Consider the following 21,724-nt stretch of genomic DNA (forward strand, 5'->3'; position numbering starts at 1 on the left):
CTTACTTAGCCTACTTGGATTTTCATTCAGTAGGTCACTAATCTATTTTCTGATAACTCATTCCGAAAAACTTCAGCAGTGCACTGAGCGGAAGAAATAGGGCAGCTTTTACCAGCTAAATCCATAAAACAAACTTTGCCCTTTTACTGATTCCAGTTCAGTCTTAAAGTTCTTACTTGATCAAAGAGCTGAGAGCATTTATCCCAACAACACTGTGCCCGTAAATTAGGGCACAGTGGTTAGGATTTGATTGACTATCAATAATCAATGACCCCTGCCTCATTGGGAAGTTAGACAGCATGCGAGGTACTGACCTACAGAGACATATGTGTAATGGACAATCTCCGTGACTCAATAGGTCTCGCTCATACGGCGATCACATGAGAGCGGTCCATGTGGACCTGCCGCTACGAGGAACCAGGATATGGACCTGCCGCTACGATAGCCCTGACAGGATATGGTCCCTCGTAGCGGCAGTACATAGTGTCGCCGACAGGTGGTGTGTGTGCTGCATGCATAACAACGACAATACACACTGTACCTTGCTATATTAGCCACCAAGAAGCTTCTTAACGTTAGCCAACAAATAAAACTACAATTGTTAACATTTGGAAAATGACAGCCAGTGCAGGGAACTGACGAAAGCATTCTCTATGAACAGTCCGTACCGCGTGGATTATTTGATTTCAGTCCGTCTTTGAATTAAAACGAGGTAAGTAAAATGGCGGATAGCTAACGTTAACATCAAGGGAGTTTGCCATTGATGCCGCTTTTCTGGGTTAGCTGTCAAGACACTTGTTTAGTGTCACCGATAGGCATACCCATAGAAACACTAGTTCATCAGAATATGCTATGGTCAACATAGTTACCAACTGCAGCCTCTGTGTGTTTCCAGTTTGTGTTATATGTGCTAGTGGTCCAGTTAGCCAGCTACAGCTAACGGTAATACTAGCTAAGCTAGTTTCTAATGGTGTATCAAAACACTGGCGCGAAGTCTAATCGCAGTTGTGGGAGCCCGGTTTTAATTAATCAGAGAAGAAGGTCAAAGGGTAGCTAACAAACAGAGCGTTGATGTCTGTGGCCAAGATCACATTATCAGTAGATTTAGCTCACATTAGCCTGAGAACTGCTTGGCCGTCGTAGAAACGACGGCACGTCAGGAGGAGATGAGAGCCGATAGCAGACTCAGCCTCCCAAACATCTGTGGTTGTTTGTATTTCGGAAGTATACAACTGCGCGTGTCACAACTGCGGTGTGATTAACTTGTTTCAAATTACGAGTAACAATACAGTTTACAGACACGGCGGACAGTAATAAAAGCGAAAGACAATTGTGCTCATCAGTAGCTAACGTTTTATTGAGACGCTGAAATCCGTACAGTATGCATATCCATTTATGGTGTTCAGAGTCTAGGGACAAGCCCCTACTCTGCTCAGGAAAAGCCGTGTCATGTTTACTGGGATTTCCACTTACAGTATGTTCTATTGTGCAAGAGCGGTCCGCAGTTTCCCCCTTTTCTCTGAAAGTATCTGCTGTAAACGTAAAGTTACGCAGAAAGTTATGAAGCAGTCGCGATCACATGCATTTCTTTTTTTTTTTTCTTAAAAAAAGTTCATTAAGTAACACAGTTCTAAGTATCTGTTTTAAAGTGTTACAGCTGGGAGACAAAATCACTTGTTTTCAGCTCTGAATAACAGCTGTGTTGGAGATACAAGTGTAGTTTGCAAGGTGAAAAGTGGAGAGTGAAAGTGAGTCTGGGGAAAACACACCCCTTAAGCTTGGAAAGCTTTTTTTTTAAGAATGGCCACTAACAAGATGTATTACTTAACTTTGCCAGTGTATTATCTTCAGTTAATTAATTAATGTGATATACATGTTTTTTATGCCCCCCCCTTTTGTTTTTCGTTTTTTAAGAGGATGGTTTGAAGAGGCCTAAGAGGCTTCTTTGTATTACCTTTTTGCTCAATTATCCAAGGAGAGGCCACAAGTCATGACATCTTAGAATCTGGACCCAGAAAATTTGGAGCATTTTGGACCAGTAGTGCAGTCAAACAAGCACTTCCTCGTGCATTTCTCCATCTATAAGCCTGTCATAGAACACTTAAAAACACGGATGTCATTAAAAATAGTTGTGTCCCAGTAAACTGCAACATGCAACACAGTCAGTGTGCACACTACTGGGGTCTCAGTCATCTGAAATATTTTCTTAGCAGCTACCATGCAACAACCAGAATCCAGCCCCTAGTTGTCAAAAAGATTAATCTGCAATTCCATGTATTACTTAATAGTTTGCTGTAGTACTGTCAAGTGATCCACAACAAATGGAGACTTTTTTGCTAAGCCTAACATCCCTTCTGGTGGTAATAAACATGGCAAGTACAGAGGTTTGGTATTGCTGACGTGCTTATGTGGAGCCTGGAGGGGTGGATTTCTTATTTTGATGTTAGTGTAATTTTTACCTTGCTGCTTCAGCTGGATAAATCACATTAATTGGTCTTACAACTGGCATCAAAACATATTGTTGTTGTCTGAAAGTCAATGTACAAATTAGCTAGATAGATCTAGCTGACTTGCGAACGAACATGGTGCATCCCAGGTTGAGATAAGCGGCTCTCTGCTTTTCCCATCGCATAGCTAACATTATTACTATGTCTGTCAGCAGGTTTGGCTCACATTTTAACATACTGTAGCCGCATTCCATTGCCGATATCTTGTGTTTGCATTTACAACCTGCATACCATACGTTAACACGCCTTTATCCAGATAAGTTTTCTGGATACAGATAATCAGCTTTAATTAGGGTATTAATGCTTTGTGTACCCTTTCTGAAACAACTATGCTCTTTTCATGCCCTTCAATATTAGTTTCGACAAAAAGTGTGAATCAGTTGGTACTACTATGATTACAATGATTAATCTTACCACGAAATGTGGTAAGAGTTTCATCTCAGCCACAACTATGTGCAATATGATTAAACTAATAGCAACAAAAAAGTACTTTTCATGTCAGTATTGAGCACGTTAAAAATAACTGTAGGCTGGAAGGAATTTATCCTAAGTGTTGAAGACTTCTTTGACTTTGGGCTCACATGAAATGGTTAAGAAGAGGGACCCTCCCTATGACTAAAATGCACGCAAAGACTTGTTACTGAAAAAGTAATGTCCTTCTTGCCAAAGAAGGTTTAGTATGATCCATGTGTGAGCAATATAAATGGAGTTCATTAAGTCCAATCAAGTTGTATTTATTAAGCAACATTTATAAGGATAAGATTTTGAGGGTTTAAAATAACAACTAAAATTTTTTGCTTTTGTTTAAGTTTATTCTTATCTTTATTGTAATTGGTAATGTAGAATTTTTCATAATAATTTTCTAACAGATAAATATTGGCCACAGGGATATGTAAATGTTGTCTTATTTGTTGATAGGATGTAAGTTGAAAAGTCACATATTTTGGTGAATCCTTGAAGGAACTGCACAGTAACAGTAAAACCTCAAAACACAGTGGAGGGAACATCATGGTTTGTGGCTGGTTTGCTACTTTAGTACCTGGATGCCTTGCAGCCATTGAGAGACCAGTGATAATGAAATCAAATCAAGAACTTCTCTTGAATGCTTGGCAAGTTGTTCACGAACTCAAATCATTATAAAAATGGTTATAAATTTTTTGACTTGGCCAAAGTCTTACTCTTACCCAGTTAAGATGATGCATGAGTGAAAAAGGTCCCGGTCCTGTAGAGCAGCAGTCCCCAACCCCCGGGTTTGGTACCGGGCCTCGAGAGTTGAGGCTCGGGTGTGAAATTTATAGTTTTCAGGGTTTTTTATTGGCTTTTATCGTGGGTGTTTTCCTGTGCGTTGTGAAAAAATCTTCTTTTTTTGGGTACTGGTTTTATTTTGTTGCATTTATCCGGGACACCTTAAAGGCTGGTCTGTGAAATATTGTCGGACATAAACCGGTCCGTGTCGCAAAAAAGGTTGGGGACCGCTGCTGTAAAGTATCTCTGAAACATTGCTGAAGTCTCAAAACCAGAAACATCTGATGGAGTTTATAGCTGATAAAGACAGTTCTACAAGTCACTCAAATCAGTGCTTGTTTTGTGAACGGCTATACAGAGTTAAATAACAACATGTAAAGTCCAACTGTAACTTAGAAAAAACATTTATAAGTAATCTATGCAGAAGGAAATCACGACCTTTTCGAAGGATTTATTAACATTTTCTTGAAACAGCAGGAGTGGGCCCTATATAAGATTATTTTGACTGTACAGGGATTTTTTTTTTTTTTTTGCTTCATTCATTTCATTTTTGAATAATTATGTTCTTTTTCTTTTTCATGCGCTGCTATAAAGGTATATCCTTGCTCAGCACCCAGAGCAGTAAGAGCACCTACTCCAGCAGATCCAGAAAATGTTAAAGAAATGATAGCAGCGCAGGACTTGCACACTGAGTTTCAGTTTCCTCAGTAAGTAGAACAACATGGAAATGTTACTGTAATGTTTTTATGTCCTTCAATGTTTATTTTGTATGTATGCACTGATGATATTTGAGATCGTTTTTGCTATGGTTGTGTTACTTTTTGCAGTTGTAATAAATACTAATAATAATTACTAATAAATCCATGTGTTATGCACAGAGAGGCAGAATCTCAGTTGTCTTCAGATACTGACCTTGAGGATCCTGATGGCAAAAATGCGAAGACAGGAAAGGGCCTGGTATGTTTTCCTGACTTTCTTATCTTGGGCACCGTGCTAAGAAGCACTAAGAGCACCTCCACATGAATGGGATGACTGTAGCACATGAACGATCACAGATATTGAGAAGTCTGCTGACGGCAGAGCGGCTGCTGTTAGAAAGGAAAATAAAACTATAATAACAGGAAACTGTAAAGAGGTTACACACCTAATACAGACTTAAAGTAACACAGTTATTGCGCACAAACTTGTCGTGTGAGTGCGTGTGAGAGGAAAAGCGCTGTAAGGCTGGAAAATACCTACTGCATAAATAAAGTTTAGCCAATTTGAAGCAAGAAAGGGAAAATTGCCAAAAATGCAGACTGTGTAAGTAAACAGTTACCAGTCAGACAGATTAGAGTTGTTGTTATTATTATTATTAATGTTTTGATAATGATAATGTAAATAATACATTTTTATTTAATTTGATTACATTTGTTGTATTTTATTTACAATTACATAACAATTATATTATAATCCTAATTTTATTGTATGATATTAACTACTAATTGTAATTAGTAATAAATATAAGTTAATTAGATAGTTTAAGGTTGTTTTTTTTTTTTCAGAGAATTGATTGGTTATGGATTGTGATTTTGTACCTGTTGATTTCTCATTTCAAACACCATGAGTTACTATGTACTCCAGTAGGAAGTGAACCACCTTCTTAAAAGCCAGAGTGAAACCTGGAAAAGCCCAAATCCTAGCTTGTAGTACAGGCCTCGGTTTATGTGCAGTCGTGGTCACACGCAGGCTTGCAGTATATTCAGCATACACTGAGTACAAATCAGTACAACATCCTCACTGGTTTCCCGCTATCACAATGCTAATACGTAGTCAAAAACGTTTATGTCATGCAGCAGCTACGTTTGATAAGAAAATAAGTCTGTTTCATCTCTGCATCAAATGTCTGTAATGTGATTTAGTTCCGTTTTTCTAATGTCCAGTAACCAGATAAGCTATTGAGTATAGAGGCACACTGATGCAGTGTATGATAACAGGAGAACATCTTTCTCCTCATTAGGCAGCCAAGAAAGGGAAGAAGGCGCTTGGAGACAAGGCCAAAGGTGGTGGAGCTGGGAGGGTCACTGGTCCCGGCTGGGTGAATGGCCACCATCAGGAGAATGGAATGGAGAACATGACCTTGTTTGAGGTGGTTAAAATGGGGAAGAGCGCCACACAGGTGGGTGCACGGATTCTAATTTTCAATCAGTAACAATATGTAGCCTGGTTTAGTGTCTGTGGTTCTCATTTTTTGAATACTTAATCCATAAAGCTTGATTTATATCACTGTATTAAACCTTTGCTATAGCTACTGTATTTGTGAGGGTGGGCATTTCAACCTTACCCCACACTCTTTGCAGTGGGCTTCATTTCTGTTTATTTTTTAAAGGAGTGCCACACAAGACTTTTTGACAGCTTTTTTTTTTTGTCTTTACATCTGACCTGATTTCCTTGAACCTTATGCATTGTGGTTAGAAGCAGGTTCTGTTTCTGTTTTTGTTCAATAGTGGCTGCTAAAAAAAAAAAAAAACTAGGTGTATTACTGCTGCCTCCTGGTGGTAATACTGCTGCCTCCTGGTGGTAATACTGGACAAACAGGTTTCTTTTTTCTTAAAAGATAACCTAATGACTACTTGAATACCGAAAGGCAGCATATTGATTAGCACAAAGATAATACCATTAAACAAAATGTAATAGACTGTAGCTTGATGTTAATGCAATAGCTAGTATTCTTTCAACATAGACATTAGCCTAGCTCTGATAATCTGTTTTATGGCTCAGTCATTTCAGGACTCTTCTCTGCTCTGCATTTTACTAAACATAACAGTTGTTCAAAATGTAATAGGTCCAAGTCAAACATGATCAGCTCAGTTTCACTCGTAAAGTCAGACCGATGCAGGCTCCTCAGCATACAAGTGCAAACAGCAATGGCAGCCACCATGGCATAAGCTCCTCTTAGTTATGGCTGGATCAGGTGACCCTGAATTCTCCCTTAGTTGCTTTGCAATACGTCTAAGCTGCTGGGGGCTTCCCATGATGCAGTATTAAGTGTTTCTTCTTTACTCCCCCCCCCTTTTTTTTACACTTCCTGTGTGGTTATATACCCACCCTTCCCCCTTAATAATTATTATTATTCATCTTTGGCTGTGTTCAACAGTGTGTCTTTGTCCTGTCCCCTCACCTCCAACCTTCCACTTGAGGTTTCTTTCTGTTAAAAGGGAGTTTTTCCTTCCCACTGTCACCACATGTTTGCTCACATGGGGTCTTTTGATTGTTGGGGTTTTCTCTGTATTAACATATGGTTTTTTTTTTTTACTTTACAATATAAACCGCCTTGACGTGCTTGTTCTTGTGGTGATTTGACATTATGTAAATAAAACTGAATTGAATTGCAGGGATTAAGCATAACTATAAATCAAGCTTAATGGATTAAGAGGAGTCGACAAAGCATGCTCTCTAAGGAATGTTTTCAAAGTTATATTTTAGTTAGAAGTGTAAATAATTATGTGATAATTGCGTGAGTGTGTTTCCCTTTCCAGTCTGTGGTTGATGACTGGATTGAGGCATACAAACATGACAGGGACACCACTCTTTTGGACTTAATCAACTTCTTCATTCAGTGCTCTGGCTGTAAAGGTAGTTTTCCTACTTGTATTGTCTAAATGTGCAGCATATTGGGTGCCTGAAAGCACATTCACACGCTCAATTTTGCTGTATTAGGTGCTGTGAGCGGAGAGATGTTCAGACATATGCAGAACTCGGAAATCATCCGGAAAATGACAGAGGAGTTTGATGAGGTGATGTAGGCTGTGTTTCAATACAACGTACTTTAAAAGAACCACACCAGCATGGGAGATGTTTTTAATCTGGCCTGAAACAAATGCAATACTTGGGACCCCAATCTGATTGTCTCTGTGCTGTACAGGACAGCGGCGACTATCCATTAACCCTCTCAGGACCACAGTGGAAGAAATTCAGGATAAACTTCTGTGACTTCATTGCGGTTCTGGTGCGACAGTGTCAGTACAGCATCATTTATGACGAGTATATGATGGACACAATCATCTCGCTACTCACCGGCCTGTCTGACTCACAGGTCAGGGCCTTTAGACACACAAGCACACTAGCAGGTCAGTTTTATTGTGGATTTTGTCTCCATCCTGCACGCCCATGCTGCTGTTATCTGACAGCTGTTGTTCCTACACGCATGTGTTTTAAACATTGTTGTCTCTGCCAGCCATGAAGTTGATGACAGCCTTGGTGAACGTGGCTCTGAACCTAAGCATCAATATGGACAACACACAGAGACAGTATGAGGCAGAAAGGAACAAGGTCATTGCTAAGAGGGCCAATGATAGGCTGGAGCTACTGTTACAGAAGCGCAAAGAGGTAAGAAGAAAGATAAGCTGTCAAGCATTCAACCCAGGGTTGATGTTGGAGTCAGTGGGTGTGAGCATTGTTTAACTCTGTCATTTAAATTTTTCACTCTATATATGAATTGACTGGGGGGGGGGGGCGGCATGCTGCTGATTGTATTTGCCCCTTCACGTGCAGGTATGCCATACAAGTGTAGCCTTTTCTGCCTTTGTGTCTCTGGAGAATAGACTCAGTCACTACTGATTTATTTGAAGCCCCATCCCTAACCAGCTATAACCTAAAATTATGACTTTGTTTACCATTCTGTGGCCTTGTAATTTACTCTATTTATTTTAGCTCATTATTTTATTGATATTTTTAGCGCAGCCACAGAAGCATACTTCTCTCTTTCCAACAGCTGCTTCAGGGTCTTAATGCAGGCAGCCTAACATCGCCTCTTGAAGGCCGAATCTCTGTGACTGCTGCTTTCCCTTCAATGCATGTCCTATTAGTCATGGTTAATTTAGAAAGACATCATGTTTCCTTTTCTCTCACAGTTTGTCACTGCTCTAATGACACGTCATTGGCCATTGGATTAAAACAACTTTACAGTGTGTTTTTTTTTTTTCACCAACACTTTTCGTTGCCTCTCCACGTCAGTTCAGATGACATCTTGGAATTCTACAGATAGAAAAAGTTTGGGGTTTTTTAGACTTGTGATTGCATGTGGTATATTTAATTCAGAGGAGGTTGGCTGCGCTTAATGGTAACTTGAAAAGTGTCAGTTATATGAATGACAAATCTGATAACACGTCTCCTGGTGAATCGTTTGAAATGAGTGATTTGACCATTACTCATTTTATGATTAGTTATAAAAGACTGTTGAATCTCACTTTGAGAACTTGTGAATGTCTACCAGAAAAGGTATGAAAGATTTAGTGTAAAAAGAAAAAAAGTATTCCTGCATGAGGCCACTGATCCAAATCTGAAATGATAAGACTGGTAGTTTCTTTATTGATTGCCTGTGTAGAAAAATCCTCATAATCTTTAGACCACTGTTGTCCAATTGTTGAAATAATCACATTGGGCAGGACTGGTTCTTTTTTATTTTGAGTTTATTCTACATGAACTGTCCTTTCTAGTTCACAAAATGCATATAAATCCAGTATTTCTGGTTTACCTTTAAAAATGGTAACAGATAGTGGTTGAAATCTGTAATAAATCAAAGTATAGAACAATGCCAACCTTAATCTTTGACTTTCAGGGAGTTTTTGTGCAATTAATTTCAAAAACCTTCTGATTATCTTATAGCTTCAAGAAAATCAAGATGAAATTGAAAACATGATGAATGCAATCTTCAAGGGAGTGTTTGTTCACAGATATCGGTAAGTAAATCCTTAAGCGATAAGGAATTCCCCCAGATTATTATGGTAAATGGCATCTAGACTGTCTGCAGAATGTAAGATTTCATCACGGGCTTCTTATTACTTTTGAGATTGTACCACAAGAAGCAGACTGAACATTTAGAGTATTTTGGCACCCTCTAGTGCAAAATCAATGTTAATACAAGCATGAGTTCATTATTCACAATGAATCTTCTTTATCAGTGCTGTTTATAGCTGCTGGGTCTGTTACAGGCCTGTTTACTAAACTTAGTGGATTCTCTTTGTTTTTGCCAGCGATGCCATTGCTGAAATCAGAGCCATTTGTATTGAGGAAATAGGAGTGTGGATGAAGCTGTACAGTGACGCCTTCCTTAATGACAGCTACCTAAAGTATGTTGGCTGGACAATGCATGACAAGGTGAGTTTATGGTAAAAACGTGTTTTATGGAAGAACAAATAAAAGACCACATCTTAAATCTTCGATTTCTGAGAGTCAGCGTATGTAGTAGTACCAGGGATGAAACAGTCAGTATAATTGAGATTTACAAACATAAGCATCAATATAATTAAAAACCCTAGATCAAACCGTATTATTCTCCCTGCTCCTTCTCATGAGAATTTGATGAACTCGGAATCTTCTTTTTCTTGTTTAGGAAAATTAGTACCAGCTTCTCGTCGCTTCATGTCAACAGTCAGTTTTTTGAGAACCACTTTCCTGAAAAAACGCAACCGTTTGTTCTGTACATAGGTTACCTGTCATGTTTGTACACAACACGTTCAGTTTGTAACACCCTTTATCCAGAAAATCTCCCATTTGTTAAAGCCTATTAGTTAAAATTTGAAATCCAGAGCTCCTGCTACCATTTTCTTTCAGCTAGAGGGCTTTTATTCCAAACACCTCCAATCACTAGACTTACCCAGAGTTTAGATGGGTGCTCCAGTCTTGAGCTTATGCCTTCACTTGGCTCCTCCTTCCCATATCACATTGAAAGCAGATGGATGCTTTTATCAGGTGTACTTGCTTTTCTTGTTCAGCCACTTGTGCTGGTGAGAAAGACGCCTGTCATACAGACCTCCTGTGTGGTGGAAATTGTCTGCCTGTGAGAATCCTATTTGATGCTGAAAGACACCCTCATGTCTTGCTGCTATGTGCCATGTTTGTTTTATTATAGCTGCTCCTTACGCATTTTCATTACCTCTACATAGACCTTTCATGTAACTGTATTTCAAAATGTTTGGATTGCAAACAGCTGTCTAAGAGAAATCAATCTAAAACTTGCTTATAACTTCACCTAACTTGCCTCTAGGGGTGCATTATAAGCAATTTTAACTGGAATAGTGGCAGAGTAACACAGGCATTCAGATTTCACGAGTATTTAATGCATTTCTGCTACGACTGCAGCAAGGTGAAGTGCGTCTGAAGTGCCTGACTGCCCTGCAAGGCCTGTTCTACAACAGAGAGCTCAGCACTCGGCTGGAACTCTTCACAAGCCGCTTCAAGGTGAGTAAGCATTACTAGAAATGTAGATGCTTCTTGGATATCATTGCATAGATGTAAATGTATGATAAAGATAAAATAGTAGCATTTGGCTGTTATCATACCCACAACTAATGTTATGGAGATCTGACATTTTCTCTCACTGACAGGATCGCATTGTTTCCATGACTCTGGATAAGGAGTATGATGTTGCAGTGCAAGCTATTAAACTTCTGACACTTGTCCTACAGTGAGTAATCTCGCCTCCTTAAATTACCATTTAATTTTGTACCACAGCATGTGATTATTAGGACATAATGTTTTAATTCAACACAACAGCAGATGTCAACATTTTCTTCAGACAAGTGTGTTATTTTTGTTGGTGTGCATTTATGTTTTCTTCCTAATTCTGAAAGCTATTGTGCTTAAAATTTTTACAAATCATGTAAATTACAATAATAATTCTCAGTGTTTGTTTTTCTTAATCAAAAATCCAATAATCACAAAGACTTATTTATGCTTTTCATGTAACAGGAGTAGTGATGAGGTACTGACAGCAGAGGACTGTGAGAGTGTTTATCATCTGGTTTACTCGGCACATCGACCCATCGCCGTCGCAGCGGGGGAGTTCCTGTTCAAAAAGTATGTGTTTTTCTGCAGATTTGAAAGAGATGTAATTGAATCACCAGCTTGAATGAATGTTATCCATTCAAAATATTATGGAGGTTTTAGTGCCAGTAATAAGACTGACAGAAACATTCCAGGGATTGGCTTATTGTGTAAACAGGCTCTTTGATTCAGCCTGAGTCTGGTTGGCACTGCACAACGAGCAACATTCATGGGAAGCACACTAAGCTCCAAGAAAGGAGGGAGAGGAGGAAGGGCTTAAAGGAATATTCCACTCTGCTCTCGGCTCGGAAGGTGGCTCTGAAATTTTTTGCTGGCTCCTTATTATTACAAAAACAAAAGTATGAAAATAATGCTTGCGTGAAGGCCAGCTTAAGTGTAAAGTCAATTAGATTCCATAAAGGAGACACAGGAAATATGCATGAGATATTTGTCCCACCTCCTTTCCTAAAGTGGCTGAAAACGTTCATTTAGCCTGTTTCTCATATGTGTATTAAACTGCTGTTTCTTTGGTTGATTGAAGGCTGTTTAGCCATCGAGGTCCCGAGGAGGACGGATTACCCAGGAGGGGCAGGCAGAGCCTCAACGGCAGCCTGATCAAGACTACTGTGTTCTTCTTCTTGGAGAGTGAGGTGACCAGGCTTTTATGTCAGCCCTGTGCCCCAGCTTTGCAGAAATGGCAGTTTCAACTGAAACGTATCAATCATTAATTTGGTGTTTCTGTACTTAATTATGCTTAAGATTGGATTAAATAATTCAATAAGAATCAGAACTGTACATAAATCTATTGCAAGTCACTGGAAATGTCTTTTATATGTGGCTCAAAGAGAATAAAAAATAATATAGAAATATATTAGCAAGGGTTATCTGTGTTTAAATAGATTATTTCATTTCATTACAATTCACATTCCAATTTTTACAGCTCCATGAACATGGGGCCTACTTAGTGGATAGCCTGTGGGAGTGTGCGTCAGAGCTGCTGAAGGACTGGGAGACTATGATCAGCTTGTTGCTGGATGAGCCAATGCCAGGAGAGGAAGGTAAGGAAGCGCTGTCTCAGAACGGTCCCACCTGAGATTTTTAGTGAGGAAAATGAATCTTTTTGCCACTTTATTACTTATTTATGTACTTTTACTCTAATTGGTTCTTCTCTTAGCAGGGCAAGTCTTTTCATTAGATACTTGGTAACATTCTTTATGTTTTTTTTTTTTTTAGCTCTAAACGATCGTCAGGAGACTGCCCTGGTTGAAATCATGCTCTGTGCCATTCGGCAGGCTTGCGAATGTCATCCTCCTGTAGGCAGAGGCACAGGGAAGAGGGTGAGTGTCAGGCCGTCATGCTTGAGATAGAAAGGATTAACTTTGCTCCTTGAATGATTTCATGTTGACTGTGCTGCTGGGGTTTTGTGCATGGAAAAGGTCCTGACTGCAAAGGAAAAGAAAACACAGCTGGATGATCGGACACGAGTCACAGAGATGTTTGCAGTTGCTTTGCCTCTGTTATTGGCAAAGGTCAGTGATTCAGAGATCTCGGAGTTCATTATTTTATCAGGTTCAATATTCATGAAATAAGCCTGACTGCGTTCCCTTTTGTTTTTCTAGTACTGCGTTGATATTGATAAGGTGACCAATTTGCTACAAATACCAAAGTTCTTTGATCTTGACATCTACACAACTGGGCGGTTAGAAAAGGTTTGTGAGTTGTTTCTTTTAAAGCTTGTTTTACAGCCTAACTTGCATTGTATGTGCTGGAGGTGAAACAATGTTATGTTCTTTCAATTAGCATTTAGACGCACTGTTGCGACAAATCTGGGAAGTTGTGGATAAGCACACAGACACTGAGGTCCTGGAGGCCTGCTCTACCACCTGCCACTATCTCTGCAACGAGGAGTTCACTATCTTCAACCGTGTGGACATCGCCCGCTCCCAGCTTCTCGACGAGCTTGTAGACAAGTTTAATAGACTCCTGGAGGACTTCCTGCAAGAGGTAGGTGCTGTAAGGCGTTTATCTGTGTGGACTGTTTTAAAGGATGCTCGCAGGTGTAGAGGCAAGAGTGAATATCTGAGATTTCAGTGTATGATCTCTTGTTTGTCAGGGTGAAGAACCTGATGAGGATGATGCCTACCAGGTTCTATCCACACTTAAGAAGATCACCACTTTCCACAAGTAAAAGCAGTTTATGGAAACTGTTTCAGTTTTTGATTTGAACACATTACTTGTTAAAAATCTTAAATTTCTGTTTTCTTATATTGGGTTAACATGTCAATGACAGCATGCATGCATATTAAATGTTATAGATTTAATGTACATTTCTGCTTTCAGTGCACATGACCTCACTAAGTGGGATCTCTTCACCAGCAACTACAGGCTACTCAACACAGGTCTACAGAATGGCGATATGCCTGAACAGGTATTACAGTGTCATCCCCAAAATGCTAAAATTGAAGTTAGTTAGGGTTTTTACATTCCCATACGTTACTGTGATGTTAATTGAGTTACAGGTGGTGTGAGGGATAACTTGGAAAGAATCACTGATCATATATACTCACCAGCCACTTTGTTAAATATACCTTGCTAGTACCCATTTGGACCCCTTTTGTGCTTTCATTTTGTGCCATAGATTCAACAAGGTGCTTTAAGCATTCCTCAGTGATTTCAATCCATATTGCCATGATAGCATCACAGAGATGCTGCAGACTTATAGGCTGCACATCTGTGATGTGGCTCTCCCCTCCTACCACATCCCAAAGTTGCTCTGTTGGATTCAGATCTGGTGACTGGAGGTCATTTGAGTACAGTGAACTCATTGTCATGTTCAAGAACCCAGTTTGAGGTAGTTTGAGATTTGTGATGTGTTGCTTCAACATTTCATCAGAAGATTGTACACTGTGGATGGACAAGGGATGGGCAAAGGCAGCAACAATGCTCATGCAGGCTTTAGTGTTTAAATTATGCTCGGTTAATAATAAGGGGCCCAAACTGTGCCCAGAAAATATCCCCCACACTTTTATATCACTGCCACCATTATGAACAGTTGATACAAGGCAGAATGGATCCATGATTTCATGTTGTTGACATCAAATTCCGACCCTACCTTCCCAATGATGTAGCAGAATCGGACACTCATTCGAACAGCCAACATTTTTCCACTCTTCTGTTGTCTAGTCTTGGTCAGCCTCTGTGAACCGTAGCCCAGTTTCCTGCTTGTAACTTACAGGGGTGTTGTGGTCTTCTGCTTCCTGTAGTCCCTCTACTTCAAGGATCAATGTGTGGTTGAATTACTGTTGCTTTCTTATCAGCTCCAAACACTCTGGCCATCCTGACCTGGCATCAACAAAGCATTTTGTTTCACAGAGAACTGAAATAAAATAAAAACAGAAAAAATAGATGATTATATGAATAATTCTTTTGTGTATTTAAAAAGAAATAGCAAGCACAAATGAGCCTTGACATGTCTTAATAATTACTGAACATTAAACTCTTTTAAAATTTAGAGTCAAGCTTTCAAAATAAAGTTACCATTAACCAAGTTAGTACAGTTCAAGTAAACTAGAATTACCCTCTGAGTGACCTGTTAAGTTCATGTTAAAAAACTGAAAGTGCAGTTTATCTAATCTGCTTGATTTTTGTTCTTCTCAGATTGTGGTTCATGCCATGCAGTGCACACATTACATCATCCTGTGGCATCTAGCGAAGGTTTCAGATGGTACTTCAGTAAAGGTACTGTTCACCTTTTGGGGATATTCGGGAAAATACATGTAATACCATTTCTGTGCCTACATTTCCCAAATAAATATGATTGGCAGTGTATCAGAGTTTGAAAGTATCCTTCCTCCTGTGTCACATTATATTATCTCTGTAGTTACATTAGTACACACCATGTACATGCAGATCTAAAGTAGGAGTTACATGTTTTTACTTTGTTTTGCTTACATAAACACCTCTCAGTCTGAGTGCAGTTTTCTGTCAAGCTTTATAAATAGATTTATTAATTTCTTAATGCCTGGGTAATACAGGTACAATGTTACTTTGAAAGGGTTTTACTAACTGAACCTTTACTCCTTTCAGGGTGACATGGTGACCTTGAGAAAGCAAATGCGAGCTTTCTGTTTGATGTGTCAGCGCTACATAAACACCATCAACAACGCAGTCAAAGAGCAGGTGAGGATTTTGATGAGTCAGATTTTTATTTTTTTTATTTTTTTTATTTTCTGCCCATCTTTCTTTTTTCAGCGCAACTGAAAATTTCTGTGATCAGCATTTCCATATGTGCTCAAGTGTTGTGTTTATTCCAGGCCTTCACTATACTGTGTGATCTGCTACTGATCTTCAGTCACCAAATTATGTCTTCAGGCCGGGAACAGTTGGAGTCTCTGGTCTATACGCCAGACTCTTCTTTGCAGGCAGAGCTGCTCAACTTCATCCTGGATCATGTTTTCATTGATCAGGATGACGACAACAGCACAGGTCAGAAAACACTACCCTGTTTTATATGAACCCACCACACTCTGTTTAAAGAAGGAACATGACTTTTTATAAATTTTTCATTTTTTTAGATGGACAACAAGATGATGAAGCCAGTAAAATTGAAGCTCTACATAAGAGGAGAAACCTTCTTGCTGCCTATTGCAAATTAATCATTTACAATGTTGTGGAAATAAACACCGGAGCAGATATATTTAAACAGTACATGAGGGTAGGTCTAAATCATGTAGAGATTATAATGAAATCATCCAGCCCTGTTGTTTTAGTTAACAGTGTTTCTACTGCTTCTCCTCAGTATTACAACGATTATGGAGATATTATCAAGGAAACAATGAGTAAGACGAGACAAATCGACAAAATCCAGTGTGCAAAGACGCTCATATTGAGCCTGCAAAAGGTATGACATGGGAAACAGATGGATGGTCACTAATGTGTAAAACATACTTGTTGCTGATATTATGATGAGACCAGGTTTGCCGCTGTTCAGGAGACACAGATGAATGGTCTAACACATAGATAAGGAAGCGCCTTTTGTCTCTGTACTGTCAGTAAGCAGCCAGGCTGTCCTTGAGATCCAGCATCATCATCACTTACATCATCATACTGCTGGAAACCCGATAAAGTCTTTTCAGGCCTCCTCAAATAGCGATACCTCACCAAACAGAAGAGATAAAGGAGTCAGCCCCAAAATCCTTTACTCGCATTTTAGTCTGGAAAAAAATCTTCTCAGGGTCTTCAGAGGCTTTTAATGACTGAAATCAGACAAACAATATGTGAAACCTCTTTTGCAGTTGTTCAATGAGATGTTGTCTGAACTTGGCTTCAATTTCGACCGCTCATCATCAGCCTTCTGCGGCATAAAAGAGCTCGCCCGACGCTTCTCATTGACGTTTGGTTTGGATCAGCTGAAGACAAGAGAGGCTATTGCCATGTTACATAAGTAAGTCATTTCCCTAACCCAAACATCATTTGCTCTAATGAACAGGAACTTTCATATGTCATGTCTTGTTTGTTTATTTTAGAGACGGGATTGAGTTTGCCTTTAAAGAGCCAAGTCCCCAAGGAGAAGGAAGTCCACCGCTTAATTTAGCATTTTTGGATATCCTGAGTGAGTTCTCTAGCAAACTAATTCGACAGGACAAGAGGACAGTGTAAGTTTGCAGCATGATGAGTAATGTGAGCATGAAAATGATGAGAACTTCTAAAAAGACTCTAATGTTTACTGTCATTTCACTTTTTGCAGTCACATGTACTTGGAGCGATTCATGACATTTCAGATGGCCCTGCAGAGAGAAGACTGCTGGCTGCCTCTCATCTCATACAGAAATTCCCTGCAGGCTGGAGCAGACGATGACACTATGTCTGTAATTAGTGGGATCAGCAGTCGAGGGTCCACCGTCAGGAGTAAGAAATCCAAGCCAGCCACTGCCAGCAAAAGAAAATTGCCTGAAGGTGAGCATTTCTGGTGTTCTTTGGTGAACCATTTATTTCATCTACCACAACAACTGATCTGCAGCATGAGTTCATCTACATCAAAACAGCTGCTGGTTAGTAGAGTTGCATTTAAGGTGACAACATTTTCTTTGGATTCCATGACTGACACAGCAGTTTGTTTGCTGTATTTCTTAAAGTCTCCCTGAGATTGAAGTAAGGTTTTTCTGTGAGCGAATACGCCGTCGTGAATTTGAATACGGTGCAGTATTCACCTTCAAACGTCACTCGTAAACATAAAAATGCGTCTCTCTCTTAGGGACATGTATTTCTCCTAGGATCCTCTTGCAAAATGTTTCATGTTAATTCTCATCACAGCCTGCCACTTTAATAATAAATCAAACAGCTCACTCATTGTTATGGCCACTGCGTGTGTTCAGTAAAATTCAAGGAGTGTAACAAATGATTTTCTCTGGCAGAAGAGAACAGCAGTAGCAGCAGCGATGCGGTTTGGATGAACCGTGAGCAGAATGTGCAAACGCCAGTGATGATGCATTCACCCCATCTAACTTCCACTGTACTGAGGGATCCAAAGAAAATGAGGCCAGAGGACAGCTTCACAGCCACGTTCACCATGCCAGCAGAGCAGCATCCCCATCAGCCTGTGCCCCCTCAGCAGCAGCAGCCACACCCTCAACACCAGACTACCATTGATTACAAGTAAAAAATATATGTATTACATTATTGCATACATGTCCGCAGAGGTTTTAGTTGCAGTACAGTATGTAAAGCCACTTTTTTAAAACTGTGGGAATTATGAAGTAATGAACCCTGTTCCACAGTACCCAGGTTACTTGGATGCTGACACAAAGGCAACAAGCTGAAGCCCGTCAGCAGCAAGAGCGGGTTAGCATGCACTACGCCAAGATGAGGAACCACATGCAGCAAGCAATGTAAGAAGTTCAACACTTAACTGTTTTTGGCCGAACTTTGAGCCAATAAAGAGTCTGACAAAAAGCAGTCTACTGACGTGTTATGTTTTTGTTACTCGTCACAGTCGTCGAGGCTCTGGGCTCATGGAGGATGATGAGGAGCCAATAGTGGAGGATGTGATGATGTCATCTGAAGACCGCTTGGAAGATATCAATGAGGGCATGGATTTTGACACAATGGACATCGATTTGGTAATTAAAAAAAACCAAAAACAATAGTCTAAATTTGTCTAGATGCATGTTTAATCATTCCAGTAAGGAAATCCTAGGAAGTTGATTCAGCTGATTTGGATGTGGCATTTTCAGCAGGAGATGAGTAATGAAACATTTCTCCCACTGAAAATGCAGCATCCAGATGAACTGAACCAAATTTCCGAGATAATCTGAATCATGTGTTAGCAGAGTAAGCATCCTTCAGTAGTCTGGTCATGCCAGTCCTTCCAATAAATAAATAATAAAAACAAATGTTGATGTTAAAATTTATAATTTTTTTAACTGTATATTTTTTTTTTTCATCTTGTGGAGTATTCTTCTAACTGAGCTGTTACCTTTCAGCCGGCATCAAAGAATCGCAGAGAAAGAACCGAACTGAAGCCAGATTACTTTGATCCATCTTCCATCATGGATGATTCGGTAGGAGTATTTCACTCCTTATAATAACTTTTTCACTGTGTTTTGGATGGCACTGGTTACAGTCCTTGAGATAAGTTCATGTTCTTGAAACGATTTTTCTTAACTGTTTGAGTGAATGCCCAAGTAAGCATGATAGATCAACGTACAGTTCACACATGCCTAGCCTTATTTGGTAGGAGTCCATTTTCTTGTTATTTATGACCATTTGATTAAAGAAACCCAAAGGATGAACCGCTTTAGGTGTAAAAACAGCCACATATTTCTCATCTGTTCATCCTGTACACTTAATATATGCTTGTTTTTATTTGGTTCTGAATTTTTAACACTGCTTTTTTCTTTTGCCTTTAGGTTCTCAATGTTTCAATGTTTTAATATGAAAAGGACAGCATGTCATCGAAATCCTGGGACGGTGAAATGACTCTTTATAAATGAGAGTGGACTGGACTAAGTAGGCTTGTGAGACACCAATGTTTGCCTCTTTAACACTTTGTTAAAACTTAGGAGTGCTTGAGCTTGGATTTGAATTTTATTCTGCTATTTTCACACACCGGATTTTGGTCACACTGCGGCAGAGATGTTTCAGTTTTTGTTCAGTTGCCCTAAAAAAACTTGATGCCAGCTATCACTTGGCTACACTTGTTATAATGTGTGAAGCGTTACAGGTACGGATATTGTGTGGCAGTTTGCATGGTGATGGGACAATAACAGGCCAAAATTCAATTGAATGATGTATACCTTTAAACTCTTTAAGTAGACGAAAAATGTCTGTAAATACATAGCGGCCAATATACAGGGAGGGTGAACACAATTTCATGAACACCAGAAAATATAATAGGCTTGCAGAATAACACTACTGTTTTGATGCTTGTAGTGTTCAGTTATTGTTGAACACTATAATGACCCTGCACTTTGTTACAGAGGTGGTAATTGAGCTGGATGGTTATTTTTAAGCTTTGCATCGAGAAACTATCTTAGGTGTAAACGAACCCCCTCTCTGATGCAATCTGAACATACACTGAACATATAATGTTTCATAATGGCAGCAGTTATTAAATGGCTACTGCGTTATATTGGAAGGGTGTCAGTGGTATTGTTGTTCACCTTCTGAACTTTTAAACTGTAGATTCTGGCATGGCATGTAGCCATATATCGAAACATGTACACAGTAAAGTATAATGTGAACTGGCGTGTCATACTGTTTAAAGGCCTTGCCACAAGTTATATATATACAGCATTCTCAGATTTCTTTGTGATGGTATTTTTTAGAGACATGTGTTCTGCTTTTATACCTTCTAGATAACTTTGATTTATAGATATTTTGTAATGACAATCAAATGTAAATTAATGGTTTCTATTAATCATGTTATTTCACATAGAGATTAAAATGATCCTTTTTAAAGGAAATGATTATGTTACTATAGATGTGGCCAGCTGTATTTTCTTTTCGTCTCTCTGTAGCGAACGGGTACAAACGTACCTCATTGCTCAGATGTAGTAATTTGACAAATTGAGGCTGCATCTAAAATTATTTTTTAATGTTGGAAGAAATCACAATGTTGTAAAATTTTGACTCGACCTCAAATATGTAATCTCTCCTATATATTAACTATTTTTTTCCACTGTATAGTATCTAGTAATATCTAATATTAGAGACATGCCATGATTGCAATCTTTAAAAGAAAGGATTTTTAAAATGGTTGAGAACGATGTGTGTTTGTTTGGTTTTGTTTTGTTTTTCCTATTTGCAGGTGTTCAGAAATAGTTTTTCAAACTGCCAGTTTGGTTGGTTTGCCACTGCTGCGTGTATAAGAGTTATAGAAATATTCTAAATTACAAAGCTTCTAAATTCTTTAGCCAACAATCATAGTATCAGAATTGTATATTATACAGTTACAAATGTGTAATATATTGTGAATCGGTGCTCATTTTATATTTACTGTTTCTTTTTGTGTGAAATTTTGGGGAATTGTCAAAGGAAAAGAATGTAAGTCTTTGACATTAATCTACTAATTTGTAAGTGCACACACAGTGCATTGTTTTTTTCTTTGTTTTACCGTGGATTGTTCCGGTATTTCCTCTGTGTATTGGCCTGGCTGGCAGAATCAGACTTTATGGAAGAAGGTGTAATCATATTGTAGCTGAAAATGAATACCTTATTTCCTCAGAGTGTCACTATAATCTGGAGAATCAAATCATCTGGTCTTAAACATTACCACATACATAATAACTATTCATGTTAGGCAAATGAGAAAAACACCTCTTAGACTTGCCTGTAAATTTACATGACTCATGTCATTTTGGAGCTTTTCTGTTTTGCATCAAACTGCTGAAAATGTGCAAACATCTGTACGTTTATACATATTTAAATATTTGCATATATTAAATTTGTGTTTATATTCTATTTACAAAGTGCCCATTGCATCCTTTACTGTTTGTATTTATGTCTGGAGATGTAACATGAACAGAATAAACCCTCTACAACTGTGTGATGATTTAATAACACAGCAATAAATATGATTTGATATGGTATTAGAACACCTGTACTGTAACTATAACTGGCTTTTACTGATGAAACATGAGTGCACCGGAGGATTATGGAAATCGCAG

At 38.9% G+C, this 21,724-nt stretch overlaps 1 protein-coding gene across 1 annotated transcript; it reads left to right on the forward strand.

The window, feature by feature from the left end:
- Positions 1 to 471: 471 nt before the first annotated feature.
- On the forward strand, positions 472 to 21,603 carry stag2a (STAG2 cohesin complex component a). The gene is made up of 34 exons (XM_005471997.3): positions 472 to 712; positions 4,347 to 4,459; positions 4,631 to 4,709; positions 5,752 to 5,910; positions 7,271 to 7,367; positions 7,452 to 7,528; positions 7,657 to 7,861; positions 7,969 to 8,120; positions 9,399 to 9,472; positions 9,767 to 9,890; positions 10,875 to 10,973; positions 11,120 to 11,199; positions 11,484 to 11,591; positions 12,100 to 12,208; positions 12,499 to 12,616; positions 12,792 to 12,895; positions 12,995 to 13,087; positions 13,178 to 13,267; positions 13,359 to 13,562; positions 13,672 to 13,742; positions 13,899 to 13,986; positions 15,216 to 15,296; positions 15,645 to 15,737; positions 15,872 to 16,043; positions 16,133 to 16,272; positions 16,357 to 16,458; positions 16,853 to 17,001; positions 17,084 to 17,212; positions 17,305 to 17,513; positions 17,972 to 18,212; positions 18,335 to 18,445; positions 18,550 to 18,676; positions 19,040 to 19,117; positions 19,466 to 21,603. The coding sequence occupies exons 2-34, from the start codon at positions 4,416 to 4,418 to the stop codon at positions 19,487 to 19,489; spliced, it is 3,831 nt and encodes a 1,276-aa protein (XP_005472054.1). The 5' UTR covers positions 472 to 712; positions 4,347 to 4,415; the 3' UTR covers positions 19,490 to 21,603.
- Positions 21,604 to 21,724: the final 121 nt, after the last annotated feature.

This window comes from Oreochromis niloticus, linkage group LG10, assembly GCF_001858045.2.
Source record: "Oreochromis niloticus isolate F11D_XX linkage group LG10, O_niloticus_UMD_NMBU, whole genome shotgun sequence".
NCBI classification, from domain to species: domain Eukaryota; kingdom Metazoa; phylum Chordata; class Actinopteri; order Cichliformes; family Cichlidae; genus Oreochromis; species Oreochromis niloticus.